Raw genomic sequence first — 15,202 nt, 5'->3', positions numbered from 1 at the left:
GTGGTGGAGGCTGATCGTGATGGTGGTGGTCGTAGTGGTGGTGGTGGCGGTAGTGGTGGTGGAGGTGATTGTGATGGTGGTGGTGGTGGTGGTGATGGAGGTGGTGGTGGGGATGGTCGTGGTGGAGGTGGTGGTGATGGACGTGGAGGTGTTGGTGGAGCTGGTCGAGGTGGTGGTGCTAGTTGAGGTGGTCGAGGTGGTGGTGGTGGTGGTAGTGGAGCTGGTGGTGGAGGTGATTGGTAGTGGTGGTGGCAGTGGTGGCGGTGGCAGTGGTGGTGGTTGTGGTGGTGGTGGTGGAGGTGGTGGAGGTGATGGTGGTGGTGGTGGTGGTGGAGGTGGTGGTTATGGTGCAGGTGATGGTAGTGGTGGTGGTGGTGGTGGTGGAGGTGATGGTGGTGGTGGTGGTGGTGGTGGAGGTGGAGGTGGTGGTTATGGTGCAGGTGATGGTAGTGGTGGTGGTGGTGGTGGTGGTGGTGGAGGTGGAGGTGGTGGTTATGGTGCAGGTGATGGTGGTGGTAATGGTGGAGGTGGTGGTGGTGGTGGTAGTGGTGGTGGTGGAGGTGGAGGTGGTGGTGGAGGTGGAGGTGGTGGTGGTGGTGGTGGTGGTGGTAGTGGTAGTGGAGGTGATGGTGGTGGTGGTGGTGGTGGAGGTGGTGGAGGTGGTGGTGGTGGTAGAGATGGAGGTGGTGATTGAGGTGGTGGTGCTGGTGGTGGTGGAGGTGGTAGAGGTGGTAGTGGAGGTGGAGGTGGAAGTGGAAGTGGAGGTAGAGGTGGTGGTAGAGATGGTGGTGGTGATGGTGGTGGTGGAGGTGGAGGTGCCACTGGACTTGGGGTGATGGTGGAGATAGTGGTGGTGGTGGAGGAGGAGCAGGAGCACAAGGAGGAGGAGGAATGAAGCCAAATGGACAAATTCGCCTTTTTTTGGGTACATTCTTATTTAAATAGAAAGTTCTTTTTCTGATTAATTCGTAACCCGTTGGGAGTCACCTGTTACACTTCTTGCCAGGATCCCTAGGTGTACAGCACACAGAGCACAGGGAGGCCAGTGGTCCTGCACAGTCTTTGAAAGCTGTGTTCGCCATTGTGCCTTCCCTGTGGAAGCGATCAAGCTGGGATCCCCAGGCATGACTCACACATTTAGGAACACACATCCTGCCTGGCTCTTACATCAGTCTCTGTCATGTTTACAAACATCCCAAATGCCACCATATTAGAGTGATCATTATGAATGATTGGGCTGTGTTTACATCTTTCACTTCTACAGATGGTAAAATATGGACACCTATTAGTACCAAAACTACAGATACTAGACATTCGGGCAATGCCCTCCTCCATTCACCACGTTTTCTGTTTCTTGTTGTAATATTGATGACCTTTCCCTGACAGAAAGAAGCTGAGCAAAAACCAGACTATCCCCACTGTTCCTGAGTCCACGCATACTCATAGTGGCTCCATACAGTGTTTCCAACTTTGTCAACATGTGTGGGAGTGGGCAGCCTCATCTTCTTCCTGAGGAGCGGCTGGTGGATTGAACCACCAACCTTGTGATGCAGCAGTGCAGTGCTTCACCTATGGCCATGCCAGGGCTCCCGCAACAGGCAAATGTCCTGAACTCTGTGCCTCCCAAATGTCCGTCTCAAGGTTTCCCGTCTGATTTCCATCATCAAGAGCCACTGACGATAGATGTCATTTTAAGAAACGGGAAGGAGAAGAACAAGGAGGGCCGCCACTGGATGGCCATCTGTGTCTTGGGAATTACAGAGCTCTGTTGCCAATTACACCTGGTCTTGCTCTAAGCAGTATCATCTTTTGACACGTTGATAAAAAATATTTTCTCTAGATCATCATGCATGTGTTATCCAGGGTAGAAAAACGGTGCTAACAGGCCAGCTACCAGCCCCCCACGCAGAAGAGCTTGTGTGGAGAAAGAGCTCTTGATATTGACTCTCTCGGTAACACTGACAATGAGGCTTTCTTACCTTGTCCACAATGAGGGTCAGACAGAGAACAGAATCCACAGACAGTGCACACTGCAGGAGTTTTCCTCAACGCTGAAATATTTTATGGAAGGAAATGCCCCAAATCTAGACTGTGTTCTAATAAAACAAACATTTTTAAACCCCAGTAGAGATTCCCTACAATGGAGGTGCTGGGAAGAAAAGTACCTTTCGTATGTTTTAGAGAATTGAAAAAAAAAAAGAATGTCCTTGTTGTTCAGGGTGGATTTTTTGTTTGTTTGTTTGTTTACAGGGGGTGGGAGTAATGAGGTGGGGAGACGATTGTTGGCTGCCCATGTAGAGTTTATCAGGGATCACTGATGGTGTGGTAGTTACAAACTTGGCTGCTAACCAACAGGTGGGCAATTTGCACATGCGTGTGTGCGCATGCACACACACACACACACACACACCCTCTACAGGAAAATGGTGTGGCAGCTTGATTCTGTCAAGATAGACCACCTTGGAAACTATGGGGTGGGGGGGGGGGGCGCAGTTCTACTCTGTCCATACGGTGACGATGGCCCGGAATAAACTCCAGGGCAGTGATTTTCCTTGCTTTTGTAGTTCACCTGATGACTTGTCAAGGTGACGCAGCAGGCCTATTTTGGAAAATCGTGAACTTTCAGAACAAACGGTTCTCTGGGAGAACCCTTGAAACCTTCGCAAAGAAGACAAACACTCGAGTCGCCATGGCAATGCTGGAGCTGAGGCTGGCTGCAAACCCACTCTTATTTACAGCAACCTCAACAGACGAATCGATAAGATGCTTTCATGTGATAAAGTCTGACATCCAGGTTCCAAGACAGCGCCAATGTCTGGAGCAAAGAAAGATCTCCTTCAATGTTCTAATATTCTCACACCGTGATATCAATCTCTCCTCCTTATTCTACAGCTTCTACCCCAAACCTCCTGGTGCAAAAAATAAACCCAACATCCTTCAGGTTCTGAAACAGACTCCGTAGCTTACTCCGGCAAGGCTTTGTTCTCGTCATTAAAACGCCATAATAAAACATTACGGCTTTATTCAGGAGCAAACAATTTACAAATAGGCCTCGAACACCTGACTTATGCAACACTGCCTGGTTCAGAAGTGAAAATGAGTCAGGCCAAAGCTCTGCTGTATGGGGGGGGGGCTGAGACAGGTAAACCAACATCACCTGACAGTGTGATAGCCCGAAGGAGGGGCGCATATGGCGTTTCCTAGCTGAAGGTCCAATGCTTCTACTTTTGCAGGAGAGGATTGAGAAAGAAGGGCTTCACACAGAAGGTGATGATTAAACTAGGCCAAAAACTGAGCCGCTGTTAGCCAGATGGAGACCTGGGCCGAGGGGCTCCGAGCAGAGGGGATAAAAATGTGCTGAAACGCTGGAAGTTGTAAAAAGGCGTGATATCAGTGTGCCTCGGGACAGATCAGATCTGCCAGGTGAGCACAGGGGGATAGAATTGGCAGTGTGTGGTGTGAAAGCCAGGGTGCATGAGGCAGACTTCACATCTAGAGTGCTCTGCCCTGAAGAGGGTGTTGGCCACGGATCTGGCCACACGGAATGAGGAGCCAGTGGCAGTGATCGGCTTCACTGAGTAGAAAGCAGAGAATACAAGTGTATGCCCCAAAGGCGCAGTCACACAAAGGCCATGGGAAATCGAGTGCAAATGACAATAACAAGCTTTGTACTCTAGGTTGAGGAAAGAACATCTTCTCTTTGACCAGGATTAGAAAACGCTTCCTCATAGGTAACCTGACTATGTCTTCCTGGCAGCCTTCCTATGAAGGTCGGTAGGGCATCTGTGACCCGTCACTGCCACATTATCTGTAAGGAGACCATCGCCAAGGCTGACTTACACCAAACAGAGGGGAGCAAGGCCTGCAGGACTTGCCCTCTGATTGCTGGTCTCCGACTCATTTGGTCAGTACCACTTGGGCATGCCAACTATCTCCATGAAAGCTCGTGGTGGTGTTTTACCTTTCCCTTATTTATAAACCTGGATGGCCCCGAGAGGTGTACTTTCTAGGTAGACTGCTTTGTAGACACTATCCCACTATAGTATCTGCCGCTAAGTGGGTTTGGCAGCAAAGAGGAAGAGTGGGCCTGGTGCTTATGACCGTGAATCAGGTATGGGAAAGGCCCACCTGCGGTGTACATCTTCTTCCATCAGCAAGAGAAACTGGGAAGGGATGAGGAAGGGGAAGGAGGAGAAGAAACACATTGCATAGAAAGGGAACAAAGCACTAGGAGGGGGGCTGCACCCCTGTAACAACCAACACCAACGACCCACAACTCCATTCCAGCGACACCTGTGATGGGAACCTCCTTCCGGTGTTTTCATAATACAACTTGGGTTTTGGTGGGGCTGGCAATAGCGGCTAGACATTTGTGCCTGCAGATGTGATCCAATAATCATCGATACACATTCACCACAAGCATGGGCCCGCTACGTAGCATAAAGATAAAAGAGTCCCATTACAGATTGTAATCATGTACTCTGCATATGTCACCAAGTCCCTGGATGCCACACATGGTGAAGTGCTCGGCAGCTAACCCAAAGAGGGGAGGTTTGAATTCATCCAGAAGTTCCTTTGGAAAAAGTTCCAGTGGCCTAGTTTCCAAAGATTGGACACAACATCACTACTGCCACCCACCCCCCACCACCACTGAGCACACTGCTGTCACGTCAATGCCAACTTGTGGCAACCCTACAGAACATGGTGAAATCTGTGAGCTGGAATCACCGGAAAAAGAACTTTTTTGGGGGGTGGGGGTTGTAAGGGGATAGAAATCATATGCCATAAAACATGTATTTCATTTGATTGGGCTTAAGATGGTATTTACAAGCCACCCAACAACTAAGAGTGTCAGCTATCAAGTCTCTGTCCACTAGGTGGCTCTGTTACCTTTTAAAAACATAATCAAACCAGAATAAAAGAAAGCTAACCGGAGGGTAGGGAGAAAAAAAAGCATCAGGGAGGCATTATCTTTTTTGGGGGGTATGTACTCCTTCATGTATGGAGTTTTGATGATCATATATAAGGATTTTGAAAAAAGTCCTTCAGTTTTCCTTTGAGACCAATAATCACATTGGAAGGAGATACATTTAATCTTGGGGGGAGGGGGGAGTATATATAATTGTACTCATTTCTCCTTTAAAATATTTGATATTTGAAAATGTTCTGACTATTCCCCAGACCAGAGTCATTTGGTCTAGGAATATTTTGCTCTAAAAAAGAGGCATAATCCTATTAAATTGTGCTTATTCTTTCCAATAAGTAATTTTCTTATGGTGTCCTGCTGGGATAATGTGATATTTGGATAATACAATCTTAGGGAAGAAATTAATTAGAAAAGATTTTTTCACTACAGAATAGGTAGGAAGAGATTTCAACTTAAAAAAAATGTGTTTCAAAAGAGCCATTGTGAGTGACTTTCAAAATTTTCTTTCTCTTGCAGTTTCGTTTGCCTGCGAACATCGATTTCTTTTCCTGGCATGGGAAGATAAAAGGCGAGGTGCTCCACTTTCGATACTCTTTCTCGTGGCTTTCGATCTCTCTCTGTTCCAGAGGGCTTTGAAAAGAGAAAGGGAACTAAAAGATCATGGGGGTTTTCTGGTGATGGATTTCAAAAATCCCTTCCTTTTTTGAGAAACTGGTAGCAATTTTATAACACTGCTTGGTATGACTGAGCTACGGAATGGTATGATGGTGGCTGGATTGGCTCTTAATAAAATGGATTAGGTGGGGAAAATTCCTTCGTTAACAACACAAGGTTCATCAACACCTTCGCTTGATTTGGAAGACCAGCTGCATTATACAAGCAATTGTATGGTGAACAACGCGCAAAAATGAAACTCACTGCCATCAAGTTGATTCCAACCCATAGTGACTATAGGACAAGGTAGAACTGGCCTTGTGGGATTGTGAGATTGCAACATTTTTAGGGGAGTAGAAAGAATCTTCTTTCTCCCAAGGAGCAGATAGTGGTTTCAAACTGCACACTTTGAGGTTAGCATGTCCCACCAAACCACCAGGGCTTTTGAATCGAGAGAGAGAGAGAGAGAGAGAGAGAGAGAGAGAGAGAGAGAGAGAGAGAGAGAGAGAGAGAGAGAGAGAGAGAGAGATTGAGATTGTTCAATGATATCCTAATTTGCTGTGTAAAGTTTCTAAAAAAACACATAAATAAGAGCTGGTCCTTATTTTGTAGCAGTGTTAGTGCTCCGTTGTAGCAGAACTATGACATCTTCAATGACATCATGCCATTTTGGGGTACCATTATTTGTGACTAGGGGGATTTGGGTACCTTTTAAAACACAGCCCAATGACTCGATAAATTAAGTTGGAAGATGAAAGGGTTGGGTTTCACACTACCTTAGACACTGAGCACTTTGCACTGAGGGAGGACGACGGGAGGCCTCCACTTCACATAGAGTGGACTGGCAGCCTGAAGGGCCATCCTGTCTCAAGTCCTCTGAAAAGATGTCCCCTCATCTTCGGTCTGAAGCTTTTCTTTCCCCAAGTCCCTCCTTCTGGTCCACCTTGAGGAGAAGCCAGCTTTTCACAAAGTTGACCAAGAGCCACCAGGGCTCCTGAAAACTCCTAGAACCAGGGGGAATTTGGCTACATAGAGATCTTCAGGGTATGCCGGGCCTATACATGTGGAAAGGAGCCACAGAGAGAAAACTTTCCACTAGAGCCAGCATTCTGGATTGGGATACGCAGCCTCCGACGGCGGAAGGAGCCTGGTGACAGAGTGTGTGCGTGCTGGGCTGCTAACTGGAAGGACAGCAGTTTGAAGCCACCAGCTGTGCCTCAGGAGAAAGATGCGGCTTTCTACTCCAGTATAGAAAACCACAGCCCTGGCAACGCACAGGGGAAGTTCTACCCTGTCCCATGGGGTCGCTATGAGTCGGCGTTGGCTCCTGTGTGTCATAGCCTCCCACTTGGGCTATTTCTGTGGAATCGCCTAGAAGCCCGACCCCTGGAGCGGTGGATGTGTTCGCATTTGGGAATAGGGGTCCTATGCCAAGAAGGCCATTCAGTGTAGGGTGTGCCCTACCTGGGAAGGAACAGCAGGGCCACACCTCACGTCGGTCACCGCCATCCAAATGTCTGGAACCACCAACTCAGTGGTGAGCAGCCCAGGTCAAACCATCCACACCACCAGGGACCCAGCCTGGCCTTTTCACATGCAATTTGTAGAACAGACTAAGAAATTGGACCTATGCTGTGACTAAGGGGGGTCCGCAAGCTCCTGGATTCTTTGTCTGGGGTGTTTATGATGATCTGGCTCCAGGTACTTTGGAAATCCTATGCAGAAAGTTATTTTGAGAGAGTCACTTTGGCCGACGTCGGGGATGAATCAGCAGTGGGCGAGGGGGGGCGAGACAGACACTGGCGAGATTAGTTATCCGCCGCTGCCTCTGCCGATGGGATGAGTCACCTTGGAGAAGGCAGCAGTTTGATTTCCAAGGAGGGGGGTTTCTTCAGCATAGAGCAGACACAGGTTATTGCCCTTCCTTTCAAAAAACATCCTTCACCTTTTAAAGCGTGCCTCTCGGTATTGCCACTGGCGGGGAGCCAGTGTCTGGCAGTGTCCGAGGAGACGCTGTTTGTACTGATTTGAACTGTAGCGGCGGTGATGCAGGTTACAAAAGTGGGGATGGGAGAACCTAAAAGCACTTCTAAAACATGGAACATTTCTTTACTGAGAGTGACCCCCTGGCCTGGCAACTCTAACGTATCCTAGAGGGAGACAGTTTTAGCTTTCACAGGGTTAATTCACTTCCTAAATCCTAAGAGCAATCTTTCCCGAGACGAATGAAGAATTGGGTGCTGTGGCAGAAAACGTGCAGGCAATGTTCATTAGTGCGTGAGATGGTGGCTGCAACTGGAAAACTTTCCGTTGCTGTAATTTTTAATGAGGCTGCACAGTATGCAGCTCTGGACAGGGCTTGTCTTAAGTCTGGAAATGAAAGGTTGGCTGGTACATGCCACCAAGTTGGTTCTGACTCACAGAGACCCTCTAGAACCAGTGGTTCTCAATCTTTCTAAGGCTGCAACCCTTTCATACAGTTCTGCATGTTGTGGTGACCCCCTACCATAAATTATTTTCATTGCTATTTCATAACTGTCATTTTGCTACTGGTATGAATTGGGCAACACCTGTGAAAGGGTGGATCAACCCCTAAAGGGGTCGTGATCCACAGGTTGAGAACTGCTGATCTATATGAATGACTTTCAGACCTGCCAGCTCCTACAAGCATTTAGACAATACCTATCTATCCATGTATCCATCCATCCATCCATCCATCCATCCATCCATCCATCCATCCATCCATCTACCTATCTAGGCACTGTGAGTCAGAATCAACCTGATGACATTGGGTTTGGGTTTTTGGTATCTAGTTCCATAGCTCAAGGAACTCTGCTACCATAGTGGTTATGCAATGGGGTGCAACCCGCAAGTTTGTCAGTTCTACACCAACAGCAGCAGCTCCGAGGGATATGATGGGGCTGTCTACTCCCATAAATAATTACAGTCTCAGAAGCTCCCCATGGAAGTTCTCTGCTGCCCTATAAGGTCATTAGGAGTCATCACTGACTTGATGGCAGTGGGAATGATCTACAGATCGACTTATGTAACCTACCTACTGAGGTGGAGTCCTGGTGGCGTCATGGTTGTGCATTGGGCTGCTAGCCACAAAGTCAGCAGTTTGAAACCAGCAGCTGCACTGCAGGAGAAAGATGGGTTTCTACTCCCCTAAAGAGACACAGTCTCAGAAACCCCCAAGGGCAGGTGTACCCTGCCCCATGGGTTCGGTCACTATGAGTCCGCATTCTCTCAATGGCAGTGAGTTGGTTTTATGGACCTTCTTCCTGGAAGACCTTAACTGACACCCAGAGAAGAGCCGACAGAAGGATGGGCTGGGAAGAAAGAACCTTGCCAATAACAGCACTGCAAAAACCTTGTGAAACTATCCCATTATTTTTTATCCCATGTCCCCACCAGCTCTTGAAGCCTCCCTCATTGACGAGCGAGCCCCGAGTCACAGCAGCATGGCATCGATTTCCTCAGTGAGGAAATGAGAAACTCCATTTTCCAAACTTTGGTTTTAGCAAGGAAGATTTTTGTTTTCTTCTTCAAACAAAAGATTACTCTTATGTCCAGTATGTACAACTGCTAAAGATAGGCCTATCTTTTGGGAGCTGCAAATGGGGTGGGGTGGGGGAAGGACAGTAGCTATTAAGACTTCTGTCTTCCACTACCCCAAAGCCAGCCCCTCACCTCATGCAGCACAAAGCCCAGGGCAGTGTGCAAGCTGGATGGACACAGAGAGACAGCAGAGGTCTCCTTAGCTCTACATGTTTTATGAGGAAGCATAAAGGGGCCTGGGGCCACACTGAGGCGTTAGTCTGCTAATCCCAAAGCCAGCGAGTTCCAACGTCCCAGCAGTAGGCTACCTGCTTCTGTAAAGGCATCCCGTCTCAGAAAGCTCCGAAGGGACACAATGAGTCCGAACGGCTTCCGTAACGAGCTTTACACGCATGGAAGTTGTTCTTGTTTGATGGGCTACCACCCAAAACAGCTAGGTGTGAACAGAGGGAGTCACCCTAAGAGATTTCATTTGGAAAAGTATCCTGGGTCATTTCTATGTCTCTTCTGATGTTAGGAGAAGGTTTGTGGGAGACTTTGGAGATCAGCTTTAAACTCAAAGCAAATGGGAACTTTCGATATTCCTCCTTTTGCGACACCTTGGTTTTGTGAGCACAGCGCAGTTTCTAGTGACAATGGCCTTCATGTGTGTCCTCTCATGGTTACCCAGACCACCTCACTGACTGGGGTTGTGATGATGGCCAGCAGCAGCCAACTCTGTGAGGAGCCCACCCAAAGCTCCTATGCACTTGCCAAGGGGCTTTGGCAGGCCTCTCGCTTGGTCCGGTCAGACTTAGTCCCAGGTGTAGAAAACTCCCAGCAGTTGAGTCAATTCTGACTCATAGCAACCCGCTGTGGGTTTCCTGAGACTGTAACGGATTACGGGAGTAGAGAGGCCAGGCTTTCTCTCACAGAGCTGCTGGTGGTTTCGAACTGCTAGACCTGAGAATGGCAGCCCAACACATAACCACTACATCATCAGGGCTCCCATGTGCAGAAGGATTTGTGACTGTGGAGACTGTGAATTTATGGACTAGGCGGAGGCATCCATTACACACGATGTATGCCAAGTAAAAAACAGTGTACCCTTAATCCCTCTGTTCTTCGTGATGTGAACTGGAAAGAATCGAGAGGCAGCAAGAGACTATTTTGGAGAAAAAAATTGGTTCCTTGTCAGAGAGGGAGTGCTCATTAGTTTTAAAAATCAACATAAAAGATCTGCCAACATTTTAGAGTTTCGAACAAAACTATGGAAATATTCAACAGTTTCATTCTTATTTTGTATTCTCATCCCTCAAAAACAATTAGAGGCAATTTTATAAAGACAACAGTAATTTTTTTAATGGGAAAAGGGTTGACAAGGAAATAAGAACGAGAAAACAAACTTGTGAAAAATATCTTGTTTCGACGGGTGCTATCGAAGCTTGACAAGGTAGCGACATTTGCTCCTTGGCACACATGTGTCCCAGCACCATTTCCTGAAGAGCACGTCCAGTCAGTCCCGTAACAACTGCTTGTATTCACAAAGGACAGATAGGCCATATGTTTACTTCTAACATATTTCTGTCTCTAAATTGTACTTTTTCGTTGTTTATTTTTTGCTCAGCTTTTTTTTTTTAACTAAGCCTGGGAAATGTGAAAAACAATTCTCACCTTCTTATGCAAATCAGCCTTAATTGGTTCCCCAAGGAAACTCAAAAGTACACAAAGAATGCCATTTTTAAACTGCATGTGTAGAGAACGTTTTCATCTGCTGCAATGCAAGTTGTTGCAATTAAAACCTATAGCTGACGGTCACTTTCCTTTCATCTTTTTGGAACAAGCAGTTTCTGCGTTAGATTTCCCGAACACTTGTCATCTGCAGAGGGCCTAGCTAGCAAGGAGCCCTGGTGATATGTTGGGTTGCTCACCTCCAGGCCAGCAGTTTGAAATCACCTGCGAATCTGTGGGAGAGAGATGAGGCTTTCTACTCCCATGGAGAGTTACAGTCTTGGAACCCCCCAGGTATGGTTGTATCCTGCCCGTAGGGTCACTACGAGCCAGAATCAACCCAATGGCAGTGAGGGCGCATTTTGTTTGGACGGGGTCTGGCACAGTGTGTGCTGTGCACTGCACTGCCTGGACTCAGGCTGCCATATGGGGGACCCCCCAAGCACTGCTCCTGACAGAGGCACTCTACAACTACTGGGCCACTCCTGCAACACACCACATTCGAAAGCTCAATATGTACCCCCTAGTGGTGGAAGGCCACTTCCCAAACCTCTTTTGATCTCAGTGCAGAGTGTAGGTTCTGTGGCAATCTGATGCTCATAAATTAGTATTGAGTATCTTGTTAATTAATGCAAAAACAACAACCCTAACAAACCTTCCAACACTCAAAACCCAAACCACTGCCATCGAGTGGATTCTGAGTCAGAGCAGCCATTCAGGACAGAGGGGACCCCCACTGTGGCTTTCTGAGCCTATAAATGCCACGGGGGTAGACCGACTCCTCTGTGTTCTAACTTATCTGTGGTAGGTATGTTTGAACTGCTGACCTTGTGGTTAGCAGCCCAAAGTGTAGTCCATATGCCACCAGGGCTCCTTGTTAGTTAATAAGACTTTAAAAATTAATAAAAGTACATTTAATGAATTATCCATATAGCAGAGAAAAGCAAGTCTATAATTGTCATCGAGTTGATTCTGACTCAGAGTGAACCTAAAGGACAGAGTAAAACTTCCCCCTTGCTTTTCTGAGGCTCTCCACCGGATGAAAGTAGATTGGCTCTTTTTCTTAAGGCAGCAGTTCTCAACCTGTGGGTTCCGACCCCTTTGGGGGTTGAACGACCCTTTCACAGAGGTCACCGATTCATAACAGTAGCAAAATGACAGTGATGAAGTAGCAATGAAAATAATTTTATGGTTGGTGGGAGGGTCCACCACCACATGAGCAACTGTAGGAAAGGGTCGCAGCATCAGGAAGGTGGAGACCCACAGTCCTAAGGGGTGGCTCAGGAGGACCCAGACACTGGAGCCCCAAAATGCACGCACCACACCGACTGGTTTGGCTGCAGATGAAGTATGACAGTGTCAGGATTCTATATCCGTGTTTTAATCTGGAAGCAATTTAGATGTACGTTTTGGAAATTAACTATGATCGCACAGGGATGACTGGAACATGGTGTCACGCACAGAGAAAACAGAAACTGCTCTCAACCCTGGGGCAATGCATTTGCAATGCTTGATAGAGAGTTTCCAATAAACTAGCTTTCTGTTCTGAGGTAATTGTTCTATTATATTAATAAACTGATCTTATTATTTCAAGGTAGCTTCTCTTTAAAGGGATTTTCTTCCAATAGTCCATAGCCCAAGGAGCTACCCCTTATTAAATGTTAGCCCTATCTACCAGGGTAAGTAAAAAAAGGATGGCTACAAAATCGTAGAAAGCTGTGTTGAATAAAAATCTCAAGATGTGAAGCTGTTGTTTCTCTACCTCTCCTCCCTCTAGCTGTACACACTTGTGATGGGGGTGTTTGCATCTCTTCACCACACTCCCAAGGAATTCTATACTCCTCCACTTACACCACTTCAAAACAGCAGTTTGGGGTCCTTGAGGGCCTTAAATTGTGCTCCTTTTACATGTTTAAATGACCCCTGTAATCTTTGAGTTTGGGGGAGCAAGAAAAACTCTAAGGGACAAGATCAGTGCTGTAAGGTTAAGTGGGCTAAGTTTTCCCAATAAAATTTTTGTAGAGTAGCTCTTGCTACTCCTGAAGACTGAGCAGGTACGGGGTCCTGATGGGAAAACAACTCTTGGCGTAAGAATCCTGGTCTTTTCCTCATCAATGCAGGTTTTAACTTTATGATAAATCACCATGATAAGCCTCTGTCTTTTGAGAAAATTTATCAAGAGTTTACCTTTGAAATAAAAAACAAAACTGTTGCCACAACCTTCAGAACTGATCTTGCTGCCTTGAATTTACATGGGTTCCTTGGAAGGCTGTGTTTTAATTGACCTTTTCGACTGACATCAGAGACATAAATCTTTCTTTTTTCCTTAGAATAAGCCCACGTGTGTATATGCTAGAATCCCGTTGGAAACACCTGTGAACTTGCTCTCATGTTGGAAAGGCACTATTCGAAGATGTTTCTGTGTACTGGTCTCACTTCATTTTCACATTTCTCATTTCATTTTATCAGAGAGGGAATCTTATTATCATCATCTGACAGATGAGGAATCTAGAAGCACAGACTCTAAGGAACTTGCTCAAGGTCACACAGGTGAAGACTAAGCAGAACTCCCTTAAACTAGCCAGCGTCCTACAGTACCTGTTGGATTTCTGGAACTGGAATTTTCTCGAAATGCTGGTTTGTCCAGCATTGAACATTCTGTTATTGCGTTATGCTTTTTATCTTCTACTCGGCCCACAATGATACAGTCTGAGACCGCTATATCACAAAAATAACAGAGGCCATACCGAAGATGATGTCTCAGTCTCTGGGCCTTCCTGTAAGGTTGGTCAGAGACACTGAGAAGATAAACAGACGGCCCATGGCCATTGAGTCAATGCCAGCTCGCAGCAACCCGTTAGGGCAGAGTAGAACCACCCTGTTGGGTTTAAGATCGTAATCTTTATGAGAGTAGAAAAGTTTATCTTCCTGCCTTGGTGTCGCTGGTGGATTTGAAGTGCTGATCTTGCAGTTAGCCACTCAAATTGTAAGCCACTGTGCCACCAAAGCTTTACACCATCTTAAAAGACCCAAAAAGTTGCGTGTGGAAGAAAAAGTCTATTAAATCTTGCATCCTCCAGAGGAATGTCCTCTGCATGAATCTTGACACTCTGGGACCTACCTGCCTTTACTTCAAGACATTGTGGGAATTTGGAACTGGGCCAGGTTCTCTGAGGTACCTTAAAATGGACCTTTCCTTCATATTGGAAGGACCTTGTCCAAGCAAGACATCCATGAGATTCAGGGTTTCCACCATGTCACAGCCTATCAGTGATAAAATCACAATGGTGGACAGGTTGTTTGGCTCTGGTTTCAGCATTTTTCATGAACTGACTCGGCCTTCAGACTAGGTACAGCCTTTGACCTCCGGGGTTTGCGGGCACTAGTTGGTACACTTGTGCCTCTTCTCCTATTGGCAGGGCATCTGTGTCTGAGGTTGCCTCTCCAACCCTTAACTATCTAGCTATGCAAAACCATATGATCGACACCTATCAAATAGCCAATCTTGACGAAAGTACACTCTCGAGTGGATCTTTATGCAGTTGCACATTCGATAACAGTGGAGCCAATATTGCTCCCTGGTACACAAACACGTAACCGTAATCTTATGTTCATCTGTGGGTGGAGAAGAATAAAAAGATGTATTCTTTCTCAGATTCTGAGGACATATTAAATTTTGCTGTCCTGAAGATCCTTTAGAAAACAGAATTACATGGGAGCAATATTTTACATGGGACCAATGATAGTCTTCAAGAATGCCTACCTGGAAGGAAAAACATGGCATGTGGAGAAGTTTCTAGAACCCTAGAAGGCGCTGGGCACATTCATTCTTGCCATTCATTCTTGCCATTTGTATCAGATGGGTACTTACGCATACCAAGAGCAGCTGCAGCAACAACACCAGCAGAAGCAGCACGTGTTGTTGGGCCTCTGGTTTCCAGGGCCTTGAGCCACGGCCGGTGTGTCTTCATTTTGTGACTGCTGCCGTTTTCTCATTTCAGCTACTTCAGTGCCCAATCAGCTACAGGGAAAGAGAACACAGGAAGAGTGGGAATTCGCATACAGCTAAGCCGTCCAGGCTGAATGAAACTCAGTCATTCACACTGCTGAGTGGGTTCCTACTCAGAGTGACCCTGTGGCGCATGAAGCCTACTTCGATGACCAGAGCAGGATGGTTTTCTTAAGAGATGAAGAACAAGTAAATTTTAGCAGCCAGGCTACAAAATTCTCAGAGGCAAGGGTGGGGGGGAAGTAGGAGAACAGTCTAGACATGTTGGGGACTCACTTCTGTTACCGTGTGCCACATAAACTCACAGTGCCGACGTTGCCAGGGCATTGCGATCAGCTGGT

General features: G+C 46.8%; 1 protein-coding gene across 1 annotated transcript in view; it reads right to left on the bottom strand.

Moving 5' to 3' along the window:
* The window catches only part of RGS17 (regulator of G protein signaling 17), a 45,574-nt gene extending 30,704 nt beyond the window's left edge, over positions 1-14,870 (bottom strand). The window contains exon 1 of the mRNA XM_075554352.1: positions 14,730-14,870. Within this exon, the coding sequence (XP_075410467.1) occupies positions 14,730-14,848 (119 nt within the window). The 5' untranslated portion in view covers positions 14,849-14,870. The remainder of the gene's footprint in view (positions 1-14,729) is intronic.
* Between the last annotated feature and the right edge of the window lie 332 nt (positions 14,871-15,202).

Source organism: Tenrec ecaudatus, chromosome 7 (genome assembly GCF_050624435.1).
Source record: "Tenrec ecaudatus isolate mTenEca1 chromosome 7, mTenEca1.hap1, whole genome shotgun sequence".
NCBI lineage: Eukaryota > Metazoa > Chordata > Mammalia > Afrosoricida > Tenrecidae > Tenrec > Tenrec ecaudatus.
This window is presented reverse-complemented; position numbering and strand designations above follow the sequence as displayed.